Below are 20,531 nucleotides of genomic sequence, written 5' to 3'. Positions count from 1 at the left end.
TAACATACAAGAAAATGAATGGATGCAAGGTTAAAACAAAATGTCTTTTCTAATAAAATAGCAAAAATGCTTTGAAACACTGACAACAAATGTGTAGACGACGACATCATGTTCAGTCAATCAAAGTACCATACTTAATGGCCCAACATGAATTTCTTCTTGGGGTTTAATAAAGTACCTACCTACCTACTCATCATGGAAATGAATGCCACCTTAATTGTGGGCAATCCATCATTTACTGAGCCACTATTTTTCTAGGGTGTATTGATTATACAGTGTACATTTTGAATGATTTTTGTAAAAAAAAAGCATTGGGTCCATACGTTCTGCACCAAAATTATTGTATTTATTATATTAACCGCACTTTATTTTTTGACACGTCCACATTTTACTTCTACAAACTTGACTTTACATTACTTCCACATTTCCCAACTAATTCAAACCATTCCACCATGAAAATGTGCAGCCCGTTCGGGACAAAATATCTAGCTAGTGACACATTCATTTCCAAAATTCAAACTGAAAATGAAAGGGCAATTCAAAAGTTTTACATTTCTCAACCAATTAAAATCGTTCCAACATGAAAACTGAACTGAACTGAAAATCATTCATTCAGCTCATTCATAACATTACTTCATGACAAATTTAAGAAATATTCCACACTTACAGTTCCCTCACCTGGAGATTTTCTATGGGCTGGTATCCAGTCATTCTTTATTAACAGTCACATTGCCAGTCCCGTGCCAGCATTGTGCTCAGCTGGCAGATACGTCAATGGGTTTGAACGGCCATTTTAGAACCTCTTGTTGCACGAACTACAACCACCATGGGTGACATGTCATTCCAAAGCTTAAAAAAAAAACGGGATTCACACTCCAATTTCAAATTGGCCAATAGAATTTATGTACAGATCACCTGGGAGAAGTCGACACGAGTGTCGTCCCAGTAAATTATGCAATTTGAAATTATCCATCCACCGACAGCACCTGGAGGTGACCACCATCCCACTACACACAACAACCTACTGTGAGTGTCTTGTATTTAAATGTAAGCTCCCCTTCCTCATGGCTGTTGTCGTCTACCGGCCTCCCAAATCCAACCTTGCTTTTATGCTTGAAATGTCTCACCTCATCACAACACTCTGTAGCTACCACCTCTGCCAATGCCACAATCCTCTGAGATTTAAATATTCATGTTGACACACCCTCTTGCCACTGTGCTGCTGATTTCCTTCAGCTACCGAACTCCCTCAACCTACAACATGTTGATGTCGCCACCCACTCCAGGGGACACACACTATCTGGTCATTTCTAACTCCGCCCTCATCACAATTTCCTGGTTTATGATCTTGGTGTGTCTGATCACAAGGTTGTGTCAATGGAGCTACCCTTCCCTTCCCTCCACACCAAACCCAAGCGGCAGATCCACTTCAGAAATCTGAAAAACATCAACATGGATGCCCTGGCCCTGGACCATCAACTTCTCTCATCTGGCTATACTGACTTCCTCCTGGTGCTGACAACCAATCCCTTTCACGCACCTTTAACATCCAAGGCAGTCTCCTGGCACTCAGCACCCTGGTACATCTGTGAGCTGCGAAAGATGGCTGTTGGGCCTCTGGACTTACTTTTGTAAACATACGACCCCAGAAGCTATAAGCCATTCCCTCCAACAACCAACTACAACTGTCCAAAATTATGGAGAACATAAAAAGGTTTTGTGGCCCAATACTGGCAAATCCTTGCTTTTAAAGCCTGAATTACTCTAATTGAGCTGAATCAGTGCGGCCGTTGTCAATGAAAGATGGCATGCTTTTTCCACAGACAACTGATGGGTCAGTGGATGGCAATTTTACAGGCTGGGATCTCTTATTGGTCTGTGGGCTCAGGAGGAAGAGCAGGTCATCAATATGGTTCATATCAATTTTCCTCCATCCCAGTCACTGTTGCGTCCTTGGGCAAGACACTTCACCCACCTGACCTACAGTGGTGGCCACACTGGTGTATAAATGTGAATAAATGTTAGATGGTGCACAGAGGCCGTAGGCACATATTGGCAGCCATGTTTCTGTTAGTCTACCTTAGCGCAGCTGTGGCAACAGATGTAGGTTACCACCACCAATGTGTGACGGTGGAGTGAATGAATACTGGCTTTCACTGTGAAGTGCTTTGGGTACCTTCTATAAAGGCGCTATATAAAAGTGAATCCATTGTTATTATTATTGTTGTGGGATCTGATCTTGTATTACCGAAACCTAACCTACTCCCAAGCAGGTTTGCAGCAGTCTATGTCAAGTATATCTTAAGATGAAAATCGCAGTTTGGGCGTTTTGGCCTCTGCGGCTGACAAGGATGATGAGTGCAGGTTGGCCACCTTTGCAGAAAAGGATTGATGCAAGATAGCTGCTTCTGCTTCAGGTGTGGAGAATGTTCGTGGCAAAAGAGAGTCTGCTGTCGGAGGCCCCCAGCCTGGAGACACCGCCCTGCGCCAGTTTGACTTGCCATCTCAGCAAGGAGCTGTCGGAAGCTTGGAGAGACAAGGTACAGGCATCGGATATGTGGTGCAGGAGTAGGAAATGTCTTGACCTTGGCCTGGCATGAAGTGGGAACGGAGCTGTAGGTGACTTGACCTTGGTCCGGTGTGTTGCTGGTGCCAGAGGTCATCCAACCTTGGACCCACGTGCAGAGGGTGCTGGAGCCTGAGGTGATCTGACCTCCTTCTTGCATCGCACAGGGGCTGGAAGATATTATACCATGGCCTGAACTCCAACTCCTTCTCCTTGTGGGCCCGAGGTTAGATCACCTTTGGCTCCTGCTACATGCCAGTCAGGAGTTAGATCACACCTCTGGGACCAGCGCTACCTGAGACCAAGGTTAGATCACCTCTGGCTCCTGCTTCACATGGCCCTGAGGTGAGATCACCTTTTGCACCAGCGTCACCACAGACCAAGGTTAGATCACCTTTGGCATCAGTAACTTAAGTGCCACAACAGACCATGGTCAGGTCACCTAGGGCTCCCATTCCCGCTCTAATCCAGGCCGAGGTCAAGCCATTGTCCCTGCTCCAGGCTACTCCAAGGTCGGGTAACTCTGGCTCCTTCTCCCATTCCATGCTGGGCTAAGGTTGGATCACCTCCGACTCACTCGCCACACTGGACCAAGATCAGGTCACCACAACAAAGGAGGATGGGAGTAGCAAGTGGGCAGGTGGGACGCATCTCTCTTTTTTCCTCATTACTTTCACTCGTTTCGCTGTCCTCTGTGTATCTATCACTAATTTCTCTCTTCTTTCCCAGTATCTCACTCATTCTTCCATGTCACTCGTTTGGTGTCTCTCTTTCATCTGTCTCTGTTGTATTTAAGCCAACAATATTTACCGCCAATGCACAGATTTGATTGGCTGGATAGTATGAGGTGGAATGGCTTAACTCACATGCAATGGGTCAGTGTATTTCCTGAACTGATATACAAGTACCGTAAAGTCTAAAAAAGCTGCACGGGTCAAAATAATAGCAATTCTGTCAAAACTTTAAATATTCAAATCATTTCTTTGTTCCGCTTAGGGCATCTGGGTCTAGACTCAGACAGTGGTCCTCCCATTCGTGATGAATGGGAGGACCACCCTGATGTAAAAGAAACATTGCACAAACTAAGTATCAAAACTATAAGTGGTGTAATAACAGGAGAAAACTCTTAGCATAGTTATGTTGTGTACACAGCAAGGACAAATCCAATCACTTCAAAGACATTTGAACGTGGTCTAGTTTGCCACTTGCAACTGTTTAGTGATGCAAAGCCGCACACTGCCATATTGCAGGAACAGCTGTTGTCTTTTATCTAGGCAGAGAAGCTGTTCATTTGTATTTTCAAAATGTAATGGATCAAATGTTTTTTTAAATGTCCAATATTTATCTCTATGTATCAGTCACAGAATAAACAGCCTAAGGGCATACTCACACAAGGCCAATCACACCGTGCCTGGGCCCTAAAGTCTGGCACACCTAAAGTCTGGCACATTTGGCTAGTGTGATGCATGGATCCACACCCATGCACTGCATGTTCACCTTTTCTGGCATGATCGGAAGAGATGGGCCAGGGCCCAGCACAATTCTATGCACATACACCCGTGCAACATAATCGAGTCATAGAATAAAAGGATTGTGATTGCTCCTTGCAGGTTGATAACAGACTTCATCCATCCACCCATCCATCCATTCATCCATCCATCTTCTATGCTGCTTGTCATCACTAGGGTCACGGGTATGAGACAGAATTCATAATAATATAACTGAAACTTGAAGGACAACATCCTTAAAGTCTGTGATGAGGTGAAATACTTGGGCCACTACATATCCGCTGCCCTGTCACGTGATAGAGACATTTACACACAATGTTGTATGCAATATGTACAAGCTAACATTTTTGTTCGTAAGTTCTCTATGTGCTCAGTTTCTGTTAAAACAGCGCTTTTTAAAGTGTATTTTACCCCAATGTACACTGTCCATTTGTGGCGGCATTATAGAAAAAGCAGTATATAAACTTCAGGTTGCATAGAATGATGGCATGAGAATGCTGCTTAAGGTGACCCGCTGGACTAGTGCATGTCACATCTTTGTTCAGGCTACTGTACCGACCTGTGGTGCTGTGCCATAGAACCTCGTGTAAAGATGTATGTGTAGGCTAACATGCTCTGTACACAGCATCATGTACACTCCTGATCAAGATCTTAACACCAGTTGAAAAATTGCTAGAATTTGCATTTTGCACATTTGGATCTTAATGAGGTTTTAAGTAGAGCTACAATATGCAAAAACAAAAAGGGAGAATGAGACAAAAAGCATTTTGAAGAAGTAATTTATTGAAAACAACAATTAAACCGAAATAGCTGATCAAAAGTTTAAGACCATCGCTCAAAAAATAACAAAAAACTCTCCAAACCAGAACAAAACATTTTCTCAGTAGGACTCAGTAATGAGTAGCTCCACCGTTCTTGTTCATCACTTCAAAAATTGCTTTGGGCATGCTTGATGCGTGTTTCCAGGAGGCTAGTGGGAACATTGCTCCAAGTGATGAAGATGGCTTCATGAAGGGCATCAACTGTCTGAAACTGATGGCCATTTTTTTAAAACTTCCCTTGCCATCCATCCCCAAATGTTCTCTATGGGATTTAAATCAGGGCAACATGCAGGATGGTCCAAAAGAGTGATGTTATTCTCCCTGAAGAAGTCCTTGGTCAAGCGAGCATTTTGAACTGCAGCGTTGTCCTGTTGAAAACCCAGCTGTTACCACACAGGCGAGGGCCCTCAGTCATGAGGGATGCCCGCTGCAACATCTGCACGTAAGCCACCGCCGTTTGACGACCCTGCACCACCTGAAGCTCCAGTGTTCCAGTGAATGAAAAAGCACCTCAGATCATTCATCATCATCACTGTTGTTTCCCTGGGCAGCTCCTTCAGCAGCAGACTGTTACACCCACGGTGTAAGAAGGAGAGGTTCCGCAGGTCCTTCATACCGACCGCTGTCAGGCTCTACAACACCTGCAGCACCTGAACCATGTTGTAGTCAATATGCATTCTTTACACTGTACTCTTTACTTGCGTATCTTGCTTGCTGCTGTAACAAGTGAATTTCCCCGCTGTGGGAGAAATAAAGTACAAATACAAATACATGATGGACCCCCCTCCACTGTGCCGGGTAAAAAAACATCTCAGGTGGGATCTCGTTGTCATGCCAGTAACGTTGGAAGCCATCTGGACCGTCAAGGTAAAAATTTTTCTCATCAGAGAATAAAACTTTTTTCCATCTTTCGATGTCCCATGTTTGATGCTCCCTGGCAAAATCTAAACGAGCAGTTTTGTGGCGTTGAAGGAGACGAGGTCTTTGATTTTGTTTTTTAGGCCCTCTTCCCGCAGATGCTATCTGATGGTTACTGCGCTGCAGTCGGCACCAGTAAGGGCCTTAATGTGGGTCCAAGACCGCTCTGCTCAGCGTAGGTATGATTTTTTTTTTGGGTCCACCACTTGACTTTTTTGTTCCATAATGCTCAGGATCTTTCAAAAAATGTAGAATGACTGATTTACTGCACCCAACCTCAGCAGCAATGGCACGCTACGAGATGCCTTGCTTATGCTGCTCGACAATCCGACCACGTTCAAAAAGAGAAAGCTTTTTAGCTTTAGCCATCAGGAGGGCATGGCTAAAGCTAAGCTTTCTTGGCATTTTTGCAGAGCTTTCTGTAAATGCCTGACAGAAAATGAAATATTTTAGCAGATTTTGGCTTTTATAGCCTGTGGTCTTAAACTTTTGATCAGCTGATAAACAGTATTTCAGTTTAATTGTTGTTTTCAATAAATTATTTTTTCAAAATGCTTTTTGTCTCACTCCCCCTTCTTGTTTTTGTATATTGTAGCTCTACTTAAAACCTCATTAAGATCCAAATGTGCAAAATGTAAATTCTAGCAATTTTTCAACTGGTTTTAAGATTTTGATCAGGAGTGTATGCAACCCTGTACAAAGCTTGGTCAGGTTCTTTTCTTGGTCACGCCCTCTCTACACCTCCACTTTTCCATAGAAGGTCAATGAATGTGGCGTACATATTTAAAGACGAGGGATGAACCGGGTACTTGTTATAAACGAGTATCCATTAAAGATAATGCATTTTTGCCAAGTACTAGAATGAACATCTCGTCATTATCCGTAATTGTGATGAAAGAAAATCCTCATTATGTATTCACTCTTCACGCTTTGTGATTGACCAATAACACACAGCGACCGCCCCTCCCTAGACATACTCTGCAGGCTACCACAGAGGAGCTGAGCGGTGCCTCATTCATATACACAATGCAATTGGCAAGTTGAAAATGGCTCGTGTGGCGTTGCCCACTGCCTCCACTTTATTAGGTTTTCCTCAGCTCGCCTCTATTTCGGTTTGTATCTAAAGTTACTTGGTAAACTTGTTTTGTAACTACGCAGTGCATTGGACAAGACAGCGCTGCCATGCTCTGTGTGCTACAGCATACCACCGAGCCTACCAGGAGGAGCTAATTGACACACCTGTGTGCAATTATCAGCCAGCCCTCTTAGGCTGCAGTGTGACCTGCACTCGTTGCCAGATTGTTACCTGCTCTTCGCCTGCTACCAACTCCTCCTGGTATTGTAGCCTTGTGTCGAGCAACTCTCTGGTCATTTTTGCTTCGGCTTAATTGTATATATCACAGTATCCCCTGCCAGGCTTTTTCTTTTAGTGGTGAGTGCTAGTTTTTGCCTGGGTCCTACTAGGTTCTCAGCAGCGTTTTCAGTTGTATTTTTCCTTTCTGCTACCTTTTTGCAGCACCTTTTAGTTCTAGTTTTTTCCCTGCTTGTCTTCCGTGCTAGCAGCCTCTTTACTTCTTAGTTTTTCCCCGTGACCAGGTCCGGGTAGTTTTGGGCTGTACATTGCATTTTTGTGTTTCTGTATTTTTTCCACTTGGACACCTTTTTGTTAATAAATTTTGTTACATGAACTGACTCATCTCTATTGGGATGCAGTACTCTTGGCTGTGGCCAATCGTAACAGAACAGTCTGGCCAGTCATGGGTCCCGCGGAGCTCGAGCACTTCCGTTTTGCCCTGTCACACACACACTAGGGGCAATTAGTAATTAGGGGCAGCCATGAGTGATCGTTAAGGGAGATTATGGAGGCCATTGCTGCCTTATCCTCCAGCGTGAGCGCCATTGACCAGCGACTGGAGCGAGCACTTCCTATGCAACTCCCGGAGGACACCGCACCTCCCCTTAACGTGAGCATTGCCAACCCGGCACCGCCGCCTGCCCTGACTTTCACCCCGTATCGTGAGCCAAACATTCCTCACCCATCACGGTTCTTGGGAGAATCGGTATCTTGTGAACAATTTTTGCATCAATGCACTCTCGTGTTTGACCAACAGCCTAGCACTTACGCTACCGACCAGTCCAAGATTGCCTTCATCATGAGCCGGCGTCTCACCTCAGCGGAGCGTTCTCGCTGTCAACGACTATACCTCTACCTTTACTGTGGGGGGGACTGATCCCCATATCGCCAAGTGTCTTGATCGACTGACTCACCGAACTGGATCACTACCGGACACGATCAAGGAGAAATGGCCAGTATCCACTCAGGATCAACCCACTAAAGGGGCTTGATCACCGTCTCCAGTTTCTGAGTATGAGAAGGAGGGGCTGGCTAGCAGACTATATCTACCACCACTCAGAGACTCCAAATCCCGGGGACAATTACGAGGGTAGGCAAGAGCGTGTCAATAGTTACGTTAGTGGACTCTGGGGCCAATCATAGTTTTCTGGATTTTGACTTTGTAGAGAGTAATGGGTTTGCTAAGATTAGATTACAGGAGCCTAACGAGGTTCACTCTTTGGATGGGCAGTTACTCGCTATAGTTACTCGCCATATGGAGCCATTATCTCTTCATTTCTCAGGCAATCATCACGAGTCCATCAAGATCTGTTATACCTTCCCTGTCAGCACCTGTGGTTTTGGGTCTCGTATGGGTAAATCAACATAACCCGACTATTGATTGGAACCATAACCAGGTCGTCAATTGGGGAAGTTATTGTTATGCCAGCTGTTTATGCTCTGCTGTTCCCTTGAGTTCCGCTTCCCAGCCTGCGGTCAAAGAGATTGATATCTCGTCCGGGTAGTTTTGGGTTGTACTTTGCATTTTTGTGTTTCTTTATTTTTTCCACTTGGTGGACACCTTTTTGTTAATACATTTTGTTACAGGGACTGACTCATCTCTGCTATTTGGATCCAGTACTCTTGGCTATGGCCAATCGTAACAAGCATTGTGCAGGCTTGTGGTGCGTCAGTAGCATGTGCAACAACTCAACTGGGGTAGCATGACCGCATTATTCCTTGAAATGTATTTTTGTCTTATTTCATGAAGTAATCATAAAACAGGCGTGCTACGTACAATATAAGAATTTTGTTAATTTTCAGTTGGCAGTACACACACTGTGGTAACAGTAACCTACTTTGACTGGCCACAAAATTAGGTACACTTGCACAGTAGTAAGTACAACAGCTGCATCAAACATTCTGCCTGTATCGCTATCATACAACATTATATACATAAGCATGGTAAAATATTACACCCACCTCAAAACGCTGCAGTATGCACGTTGCAAATTTAAACTTGTTTCATAACGTACATAACATTTCACAAGACAGTACACTGTAGACTGCTCATGCGTTAGCCACTGCCTGTGGTTTTTTTTTGTTTTTTTTTTTCCTCTCCCTCTTCTTGTTTATAATTTGGCTGGTGGTATAAAGTCAGTTGAAAAACTTTGCTTGAAGCACTGAACACGGTGCTTTTGAGAAAGTGAACAAGGCTGACAGATTATTTTCCTGTTTGCCATCACTGGATGTTTGCATGACTCACCAACTTCACACACATCATTATTGAATTATTTTTTATTTAATTATTTTTTATTTTTAAGTCTTACGGATTAGTTGCACACATACACAGTACACCTATAACTGAATAACAAACAACAATATAGCAAGCCCTGATCAATCCATGTCAATTTCAGACTTAAAATAATGTTTCACCCATTTCCGGTTACATCACACCTACTTCTGGTTTATGTCTGCCTACTCAGAGTACAGATACGGATACAGATAATTTAGATGGGTGGACATTCAAGATTCAAGAGTTTTATTGTCATATGCATAGTAAAACAGGCAGTTATACTATGCAATGAAATTCTTATTCTGTTCATTCTCCCAAGAAAAGAAAGAAAACACAAGAAAAGGAATAAGAACATAAGAAACATTAAAACCAATAAATTAAGCAACAACAACAGAAGAGACATTAATACAGAAAAATAATTAAAAAAATAATAAATAAATACATAAATAAATAAAGTGCTATGAGCGTGTGCGTGTGTTGCGTTCGGCGTGTGAGTGCTTCGTTGAGAAGCCTGATGGCCTGTGGGTAAAAGCTGTTCGCCAGTCTTGTGGTCCTGGACTTCGAACTCCTGTAGCGTCTGTCTGACGGTAGGAGTGTGAATAATGAGTGTTGTGGATGTGTGCTGTCCTTGATGAGGTTGTGTGTTCTGCGTAGGACTCTAGTTTTATAAATGTCTTGCAGTGAGGGGAGGGCTGCCCCAACAATGTTCTGTGAGGTCTTGATCACCCGCTGGAGTGTCTTCCTATCACGTGTTGTACAGTTACCGTATCGAACAGTGATGGAGGCAGTAAGGACACTTTCGATAGTGCATCTGTAGAAGCAACTAAAGATTTTGGTGGACATGCCAAATTTCCTCAGTCTTCTCAGGAAGTACAGTCTCCTTTGGGACTTCTTCATAATTGGTTGGGTGTTGTGAGACCAGGTGAGGTCCTCGCTGATGTGTGCCAAGGAACTTGAAGGTTTTCACCCTCTCCACTTCAGTCTCATCAATAAACAGGGGTTTATGCGGCTCCTTTTCCCTTGTTCTTGGGTCGATGATCATCTCTTTAGTCTTATCTGTATTGAGAAGGATTGTTATCATGACACCAAGCTATGAGGTCCGCCACCTCTCTTCTGTATGACGTTTCAACACCACCAGTGATCAGGCCGATGACTGTAGTGTCATCCGCAAATTTAATGATGCTGGTGTTGTTCTGGGAGGCCACGCAATCATAGGTGAAGACCATGTAGAGGCGCGGACTCAGCACACACCCCTGTGGGGTCCCAGTGCTCACAATTCTTGAGCTGGATGTGCGATTGTGGACTCTGACTGACTGGGGCCTTCCTGTTAGAAAGTTAAACACCCAGTTACAGAGGGGGGGTGACAGACCAAGTGTGAGGAGCTTATTTGTGAGTTTGTGGCGGCTGACTGTGTTAAATGCAGAGCTATAGTCTATAAATAGCATTCTGACATGTCTCCTGGCCTTATAGGTGTAGACATATACAGATAGTGGTGTACTCGCTCATCCCTATTAAAGACCCTTGACTGCATTGTTACAGTTGCTACTGTTATTGTGAAACACGGCTGGTGAGAGAGTAACGAGGATGAGGAAGCCGAATTTCATTGAACTATCGCTGGAAGTACTGAAAAAATTTGGTGGACACAGCCGGGGTATAACGAACAGAATAAGATGATTATTGATGTGTGTGGACGTCGAATGATGTCAAACCATATAAAAATGGAATGTGATCAATATTGTAGCATTCTGACTACAACGAGGATGCCCACCGCAGTTGCTGAGCATACATTTTTACAAAAAACGTTTTTGTTATAGCCTATTTTCACACAAGATCAGCATAATTTGTGTTGAAAAAAAATTTAAATGACATGCGAGTTTAACACAAAACCCATATTTACCATGCATTAATAATATCACTAATCACTCAGTAAATTAAAGTACTGTTGTTACAAACTTACCATGTTTATTTGTTTATCTGACTGTTTCTTTGAGGTGGAAAAAGCCACAAATGAGACCTGTTTATTTGTTGGGATCGCCTAGCTCTGCTCATTAAAAAAAAACAAACAAAAAAACATTCAACTATGAGTCAATGATGCACAAAATCTAAAGTGGACTTACAATCTCAAATGTGATGTGAAACAAAATATAGCATGTACTGTAATGTCACGGGGGGCACCGAATTGTAGGAATGATCCACTTTGTCCCATGAACGCATTGGTCAACTTTTGCCCTGAGATTATGTCAGAGTAAAAATAAATGATTATGTATTATGATTAAACAAAAACAAACCACAATGTTTGGGGCCGCACAGTGGCTTAGTGGTTAGCATGTTGTCTACATAGTCAGGATATCTCAAAGTTTTGAGTTTTTACCTCCGTTTGGGCATCTTTGTGTTGTTGGTCTACTGGTGACCAGTCCAGGGTGTACCCTCTCGCCAGAAATCAGCTGGGATAGGCTGGGATTGGTTCAATTCAATCTTGAATTCATCTGTTAGTTTGAATTGAACTCTGAAAGGTGTGTTTCTATTGATTTTCCAACTGTGTCTGAATGTTTTATTTTGCCAGCAGGTTCAGAACCGCTCAAGAGCCGGTTGTTCAGGACTGCCGTGGTCTTTGGTATACTGAACCATGAAAAAAAAAAAAATAATAAAAATCCATTCATTCCATCCATTCATCCATCTTCTATGGTGGGGTACATCCTGGACTGGTCACCAGTCAACCACAGGACACAAATAGACAAACAGCCACTCACACTCACATTCACACATTATTTACAATAGGGGTCTCAAATTCGCAGCCCCTTTGGTGTTTGTATAGCCTGCATGTCCTGAGCATTTCATATTACAATTATATACGAAGGCAATCAGTGCCGCAAGAGATGGTCAGATGGTCAAAGGAAGAGGTTATTTAATTGGCCAAGCAATAGGCAACACTTAACTTGCAATGAGCTTGTCACAGAGTGACATGAACATATGGGTTACTAGACAGAACACTTACTACAATCACGGCGCAAACACTAAAACGTTTAACAGGTAAATAAAATACATATAGGACAACTACAACTACTGTGGAGAATACATGTAATAAAAAACAACTAAGTTGACTTGCATGTGACTTGTGTAGCATGTGGAGTCGAGTCAAACTTGAGCCCAAAACATTTGAGTCAGTTCGCACCTCTCGTAACTGTAACCTAAAATCATCTCTACTCCAAATAGTTTAAGGGCAGCTTTGCATTTACGTTTTTTAGGCTTTTTACCAATATTAGAAGGGAATCACTACTTGGTGTAATGGCTGTATCTGGCCTTCTTGTCAATATACATCTTGTCAATAATCCACTGTTTCTCTGCATTTCTCTTTCTTTTGCCTTTTTATCCGAGTTAGCATTGTCAGCTTGCATAAAGAACACTAACTATTGGCCACTAAAGGTCTGTTTAAAACTATATTGTATTCATGAGAGGAGCCAGATGAGCTGGTTTGGGAATCTGGTCAGGATGCCTCCCGGACACCTCCCTGGAGAGGTGTTCAGGGCACCGAAAGAAGCCCTCAGGGAAGACCCAGGACACGTTGGAGAGACTATGTTTTCCAACTGGCCTGGGAACGCCTCTGGATGCACCGGGAGGAGCTGGACGAAGTGGCCGGGGAGAGGGAGGTCTGGGCTTCCCTGCTTAGGCTGCTGCCCCTGCGACGCAACCTCGGATAAGCAGTAGAAAATGGATGGATGGATGGATGGATGGATGTATTCATGATGGCATAGAATCTACATGTCTTTAACCATGATAGTTCTTGCTCACTCTATGTACTATTTACTGGAAAAGACACCAAAGAAAAGAATAACAAATGGTAATAAACAAAGTACAATGAAAATGCTCAATGCTCTAAGCTGGACATACAATATGAGTTCTGACATGATCTTAGAAGGTTGTAAAGAATTACCTTCACCACACTGTTTATTAATATAACACAGCAGATCAAGGCTTGACAAATGTGTTTACCTCCACTGGATAACGTCGGCCATTGATGCTGTGCTCAGAGCCCTCTGATCCGTTGCTTGGCCCCCAGTGAAACTCCACTTTCTCTGCCTTAAATCTCCCTGGTAGACCTGCTCCCCTCACAAAATAATCATCTTTGAGCACAATGGCCACTGGAGGAAAGAAACAAAAAGAAAATGGCAGAGCAAAAAATAATGAGAATGTGGAATAGTACATTACATTCAACATCTTTCGGAACAACTGTTCTTACAAATAACATACCTAAATTGTTCTTCTAATTATGATGGAAAAGCTATTGTTACTTGCAATTAAGATAAAGGCTGATCTCAAAACATCTACGAAGGCAATTATCAGCATAGATAAACCGTTGTACAGACTGGCGGATGAACAGTTGCCATGTACTACAGAAATAGATTATTTATTTATTTACACTCTACTCCTCTTTAAGGTACCACTTCATTGTGGTGGACGAATTTGCACGTCCCAATGCTCCTAGAAATTAAGATTTTATGCCCCTGGTATGGTCACCCAAGACAAACAGGTCTTGGGGAAGGGACTAGAAAATAATAATAATAAAAAGGAAGAGTAGCTCAAAAGACCCTGATGCGTGCCAACTTTGTTTTCTCTCGCCTGGACTGGGTCACTGGAGCCAGGCCTGGGAGTAGGGCTCGATGGTGAGCGCCTGTTGGCCAGGCAATGGGATCTCTACTCATAGGAGGGGCCAGAGATTACAGTGTGAGATGGGTGGCAGCAGAAAGCAAGGACATGGCTTGTATGTTGGGGTTTAACCCAATGGACGAATTTGTACTCTCCCTCTGCCTTTGGGTGTGGGGATGGGTCTGATTGTTGTTTGCTCTTATATGCCAAACAGCAGTTCCACCATCCCCTCCCCTCCCGTTTGGATGACTGGATAGGGATTACTCATCCTGCTCGGGGACTTCAGCACTCATGCTGTAGATTGTTTGGCTTTTTACAAATTGGATTACCCAGATTATATTACATACCTAGATTATACAATTGGACACTAGTTTCCTCTTGCATAAACACACTTTGATCAAGCAATCATCGAAGCGAGCTTTCTACACATGTGCCAGTCGCCATAGAGTGTGATGGCGCTGCTATTAACATTAATTTACAAGTGTAGAAGGTGTGTGTGTGTGTGTGTGTGTGTGTGTGTGTGTGTGTGTGTGTGTGGGGGGGGGGGGGGGGGGGGGGGGGGGGGGGGGGCTACGTCATTGCATTCATTGTTTTACACAGAACGTGAGATTTAGTCATGGACACTCCCGACTTCGCAACGTCTTTATTATGCATGTACAGTATGTGTGGTCTAAAACAAAATTGCAAAGAAAAACAATAAGTGCATATTCTTATCACTCACTTTGTAACTCTTAATGCAGAAGTACAATTTGCTGCATTTAAGTATGCTCGGAAATCCCAGAAAATTCACTCAAAATGTGAATTCAACTTAAACTGCACAGTTAACACAGTTAAGTCTGGTTCAAATATTCTGCTATTAAAGAAACCAGTGTTGGGTAAACAGATTTTCAGACATGGGTGCCATCTCTTAACTGGATTTTTCAGTTAATTAAGTACTGTTAATACATATAAATACAGTATATACTGTATATAACCCTGCCTTGTCATTTATCTTTCAACAAAATACAGTAAAAATGGTCATATTTCAGACAGTGTGACATGGTGATTAATCACGATTAATTAATTTCAAAACCATGATGAATCTGATTTTTTTTTTTTATGATTTGACAGCCCTAGAAATAAGACAAAGTATATGGATACAATAAGAAACCTACCCGTTTAATAAGTGTCAGAGTGTTCTAGAAGAATAAATTTTTAATGTGACATGACGCCTGAAGTCGTATCAAACAGACTACTGTAACACCAAAAATTCATTTTTTTTATTCACAATTGAATTAAAATAGACTAAAAATCATATGTGTGTATTTTCTTCGTCAGTGATCCACAAAAATAGCAATGGTAGATAATAGGGATGAATGAGTACACCACTCTTTGTATATGTATCTGTATCTGTCCACTCATCTAAATTACCTGTATCAGTATCTGTACTCGGAATGGGCGGGACATAAACTGGAAGTAGTTTACCCGAAAATGGGTGGGACTTAAATCGGTAGATTATTTTAAGTCTGAAATTGACATGGATTGATCAGAAGTTGCTATATCCATCCATCCATCCATCCATCCATCCATCCATCCATCCATTTTCCGCCGCTTATCCGGGTCCGGGTCACGGGGGCAGCAGTCTCAGTAGGGATGCCCAGACTTCCCGGTCCCTGGCCACCTCCTCCGGCTCCACCGGGGACGACACCAAGGCTTTCCCAGGCCAGCTGTGAGACATAATCCCGCCAGCGTGTCCTAGGTCTGCCCTGGGGCCTTCCCCCGGCTGGGTAGGCCCAGAACACCTCACCAGGGAGGCGTCCGGGAGGACTGGATGCCTGAGCCACCTCAACTGGCTCCTCTCAATGTGAAGGAGCAGCGGCTCTACTCTGAGCCCCTCCCGGATGACTGAGCTCCCCACCCTATCTCTTAGGGTGAGATCAGCCACCCTATGGAGGAAACTCATTTCAGCCGCTTGTATCCGCAGACTCGTTCTTTCGGTCACAACCCAAAGATCATGACCATAGGTGAGGGCGGGAACGGTGAAATTGAGAGCTTTACATCGACCGCATTACAGCAGACGCTGTGCCGATCCGCCTATCGACCTCACACTCCAACCTTCCCTTACTAGTGAACAAGACCCCGAGATACTTGAACTCCTTCACGTGGGGCAAGACCTCATTCCCAACCCGGAGGGAGCAATCCACCCTTTTCCGACTGAGATCCATGGCCTCGGATTTGGAGGTGCTGAGTCTCATCCCAGAAGCTTCACACTGAAATTCAAACTGCCCCAGTAAACGCTGAAGGTCACAGCCCAATGAAGCCATGAGGACCACATTGTATGCAAATAGCAGAGACGAGATGCTAAGGCCCCCGAACTGGACTCCCTCGACGCCTTGGCTGCGCCTAGAAATTCTGTCCATGAAAATTATGAACAGAATCGGTGACAAGGGCAGACAATGTTCACCGGAAACAGGCTTGACTTACAACTGGCAATGCAAACCAGACCACCCATCCCACAGGACATCGCAAGGGATACAGTCGAATGCCTTTTCCATGGGGAAATAATTACAAAAGCAATCTTCACTCACTCACTGTACTGCAAAAAAGATCTGTGAGGATAATTCATAATGCCAAGTATAGAGAACATACAAACCCTTTATTTTTAAAATCACAGATATTAAAATTCGCAGATTTAGTACACTTTCAAACCGCTAGAATAATGTATAAAGTTAATAATAACTCGTTACCCAAAAATCTAATCAAGTATTTCTCAATCAGAGAGGAGAAATATGATCTTAGAGGAAAATTAAACCTAAAACATTTATATGCGAGAACAACGCTGAAAACCCACAGCATTTCCGTGTGTGGAATTAAATTATGGAACGGATTGAGTAAAGAACTCAAACAATGTACAGAGATGAGCAAATTCAAAAAACAATACAAGCAGTTGATGTTTGCTAAATACAAGGCAGAAGAGTCCTGATTGTTCTGTCAGGTTTGTTATTTTATTTTATTTATTTATTTTTTATTTTCTATTTTATCTTATTTTATTTTTTATTTATTTAATTAAATTTTATTTTTTATTTATTTATTTCTATTTATTTATTTTTTTATAATTTTCTTTGTTGTGTTTAAAAAAAAAAAGGGAAAGGGAAAAAAAAAAAAGCTTTGTTCTTATTTATTTATTTATTTATTTAGTATTGTCATCATTATTATCATTATTATGAATGTTCTCTCTTTTTTTGGGGGGAGGGTTATCTCACCGTTATCTATTATGTGTTATCCTGACTATCACTGAAAACATGACATGGAATCCAGGAAGTGAACTACATGTACTGTACTAGATGTAGAATGGATGGGGGGTAGGATTAAATAAGCTTTGCTTCTTCCTACTCCTTTTGGACATGTGGAACTGTCAAAGAATGATTCATGAGATGTATTCCATTGTAACCTTCATGTTCAAATAAACTAAACCAAACCAAACCAAACCAAGTCCACAAAGCACATGTGGACCGGTTGTGCAAACTCCCATGTACCCTCCAGTATCCTCACATGGATGCTCTTTGCACCGTGATATTGTATTGTACGATATTGTATGCCTTAAGCATCCAGTCGCCGAGCTGGTCACTAACTGCTGAGCTAAGTTAGCCTCGTCAGCATTGCCACTAATTCATTATATTGTTAGCATGTTATTTCAATGTGTTTAGTGTACTGCTCATAGCTGAGATGTTATGTGGCTGTGTATTTGTGTATATGTCTAGGGAGAGCAGGTCGTTGTGTGTGACTGGCCAATCGCAGGGTGTGAAGAGTGAATAATGAGGATTTTCCGTCATCACGATGGCGGATAATGATGACCTGTACTACAGTAGTTACATGTTTGTATTCTGCAAAAATGTATTATCCGTAACAGATACTCGTCTACAACAAGTATCCAGCTCATCCCTAGTAGATAGACAAAAGTATGTGAGAAAAAATTCACAACAAACATCCCTAATCATACTTTATTTCGTAAAGTAAGAATAGAATGTCCATTTCCAACAATTTAGATGTCACTAACATGTAATACAGCAAGTAAAAGTAATTCCCTACGTAGCAGAAAGTTTGTATTTAAATAGTTAAAGGAACAGTTGGGATTTTTTGACATTGTATGACATTCCCATCAGCAGTGTACTATAGCGCCTCATCGGTTACTTTTCCCTCACTTTCTCCCATGAGCCGAGTTCTGATCGGTTTTTGGAGGTGAAGAAAATAATTCCAGCTAATTGCTGGGCTCAGAAAAGTAAAGTGTTTTGCTTCCCAAAACAATATGCCTTCAAAACAGTAATAAATTTGCATCACACAAAAAAGTCAGACCTCACAATTGCTCTGCGTTATTTTCTCTCCCTTTGTATCAATGCACGCTGCCGCTTGTCCACTGTTCTGTATGTGTTTCACACTGCTCTTACTTTAGCTCTATTGTCTTGCAGTTGTCATCATCCACGCATGCAAACACTGTGAAACACATACATAACAATGTACAAGCGGCAGCTCAGTGATACAAATCTAGAGCAAATATACTGTATGAATGAGAGAGGGTCAGCGCAATCTTCATCCTGGTATAGGTTGTCTGTAACTGAATCCCCTTATTCTGAAGAACCCACTTGTACTCCTTCCATTTCTGTACAATCTCTGTTGCATAGTCATGGTCAAAAGACAACACTCTGTTATCGCTTCTGTAGCTATACATTCCAGGAAATTGAGAATGATAGGTCACAGCAGAGGAGGGTCAGGTTGAATTCTGAGGTTGGTCATCTAGGGCGACCTCCAGCATTAGCAAGCCTTCCACAAATGTGGACATTGATTTGTCTTCCACACCCCAGTAGCACTCTCTTGATCCGTGTGTTGCTTCTTTTTAACCTGAATTCAAAGTTGGTGGGGTTTTTTTTGGATAAGGGTTTTCTTGAGAGAGCGGGAGAGCATAGTGGAGCTCTACGCATCCATGAATCACACATGCACGAGGCGCGATACCGCCCGGGTGCATCTTGCCCTGTTTTACAGAGCAGGATCTAAAGCATAAATGTTTCTTAATCTTCATTAAATAACTGCTCATTATACTCAAGCCTCATTCTGACTCGGTCTTACCTGTCAGTGTGTCAAAACATGTGATGGGAGAACGGTGTGTGATAAATGAAACAAGTAGTCCTACCTGCAAGATAAAAGGTGGAGGCTTGAAGCGAGTCCGGATGTAATTATTACGCTGTCTAGACTTTGAGAGGCCCTGGCCGAGATAAAATTTTGTAACAGTCTGTGCACAAACACCAGGCAGGATGGGCGGAACAACCGGCTTTTTTATTGAAGTCAAACAATCACCACACAGCACCACAATCACTAACACGGGCGACTGTCACGGCCGCAACCCACACCGAACTAACTTCCAACAATCTCTGCCAACATGGGGAATTCACGCTGTCACTTCCTATTCATGTTTCTTTTCACTCCCTCCAACCCCAGAACACATCTTTCCATGGCAACACATACACAAACACAACACATAACACCCCTAAGAGTCATTACAATATTAAAAAGATTTAATTTTGATGAAGTGATGGCCAATTTTAAAATAATAAACCAAGAATCAAGTTTATTTTTATTTCTAAACATACAGTAATTAAGGTTTTTAATCACTTTTTTGTCTCTCCTACGAGGTTATGCTTTTTTTCTACAGCATCTTTTACAATGTCGTATGCAAATAGTATACAAATTAGCAGATGACATCTAGCTACTTTTTTTCTTACTGAGGAGTTGGCAACAGTGGTTTTCTCTTTTTCACTGTTTGCATCTTGTGAGAGAGTTTGTTGCTCACTTCCCATTTGAAGTGATCCTTTTTATGCATTTCAATGTCCTTACGAAATTGTTTGTCTTGTTTTATCTCCGTTCTTAAAATGCTCACCAAACACGTGAATCTTATTTTCGCTGTGCAAGATATTGAAAGGTATACCGAAATTAAAAATATATAATAATACAAATAATAATTTAATAATAATAATAAAAATAATAATAAATTTTCAAGGTACTCAAAGTCGATTTACAATGGAAGATAACAGTACAACGTTAAATAACAAACAGAACAGAAAGGCACATTAAAATACAACAAACAGAACTAGAAACAAAACAAAAACAAAGCAAAGCAGCCAAGTATAAAAAGTTAATCATTGAATATAGTTTTAAATAGGTGGGTTTTAAGTTGTTTTTTTGAAGGTGGGAAGGTACGGAGTGGTTGGGGCAATAAATTCCAGAGGGTGGGGGCGGCGAAGGAGAAGGCTCTGTGTCCCCAGGTTTGGAGCTTGGTCCTACAAGGAAGGGTCAGGAGGTTGGAGTCTGAAGAGCGAAGGGAACGTGAGGGATTGTGCTGTTGGAGCAGGTCTGTGAGGTATGGAGGGGCCAAATTGTCGAGTGATCAGGAAGACTTTGAAATGGATGCGTTGAG

The 20,531-nt window shown here is 42.3% G+C and overlaps 1 protein-coding gene across 15 annotated transcripts in view; it reads right to left on the bottom strand.

Annotated features, from left to right (window-relative positions):
* LOC129185846 (receptor-type tyrosine-protein phosphatase gamma-like) overlaps positions 1 to 20,531 on the bottom strand; it is a 453,526-nt gene that overhangs the window by 182,922 nt on the left and 250,073 nt on the right. For all 15 annotated transcript variants that reach the window (XR_008572146.1, XR_008572147.1, XR_008572145.1 and 12 more), the window contains one exon: positions 13,433 to 13,581. Coding sequence is in view for 12 of the 15 variants with exons in the window: in XM_054783372.1 (XP_054639347.1) it covers positions 13,433 to 13,581 (149 nt within the window). In the remaining 3 variants the exon portion in view is untranslated. The remainder of the gene's footprint in view (positions 1 to 13,432; positions 13,582 to 20,531) is intronic.

The sequence above is a fragment of the Dunckerocampus dactyliophorus genome, chromosome 8 (genome assembly GCF_027744805.1).
Source record: "Dunckerocampus dactyliophorus isolate RoL2022-P2 chromosome 8, RoL_Ddac_1.1, whole genome shotgun sequence".
NCBI lineage: Eukaryota > Metazoa > Chordata > Actinopteri > Syngnathiformes > Syngnathidae > Dunckerocampus > Dunckerocampus dactyliophorus.
This window is presented reverse-complemented; position numbering and strand designations above follow the sequence as displayed.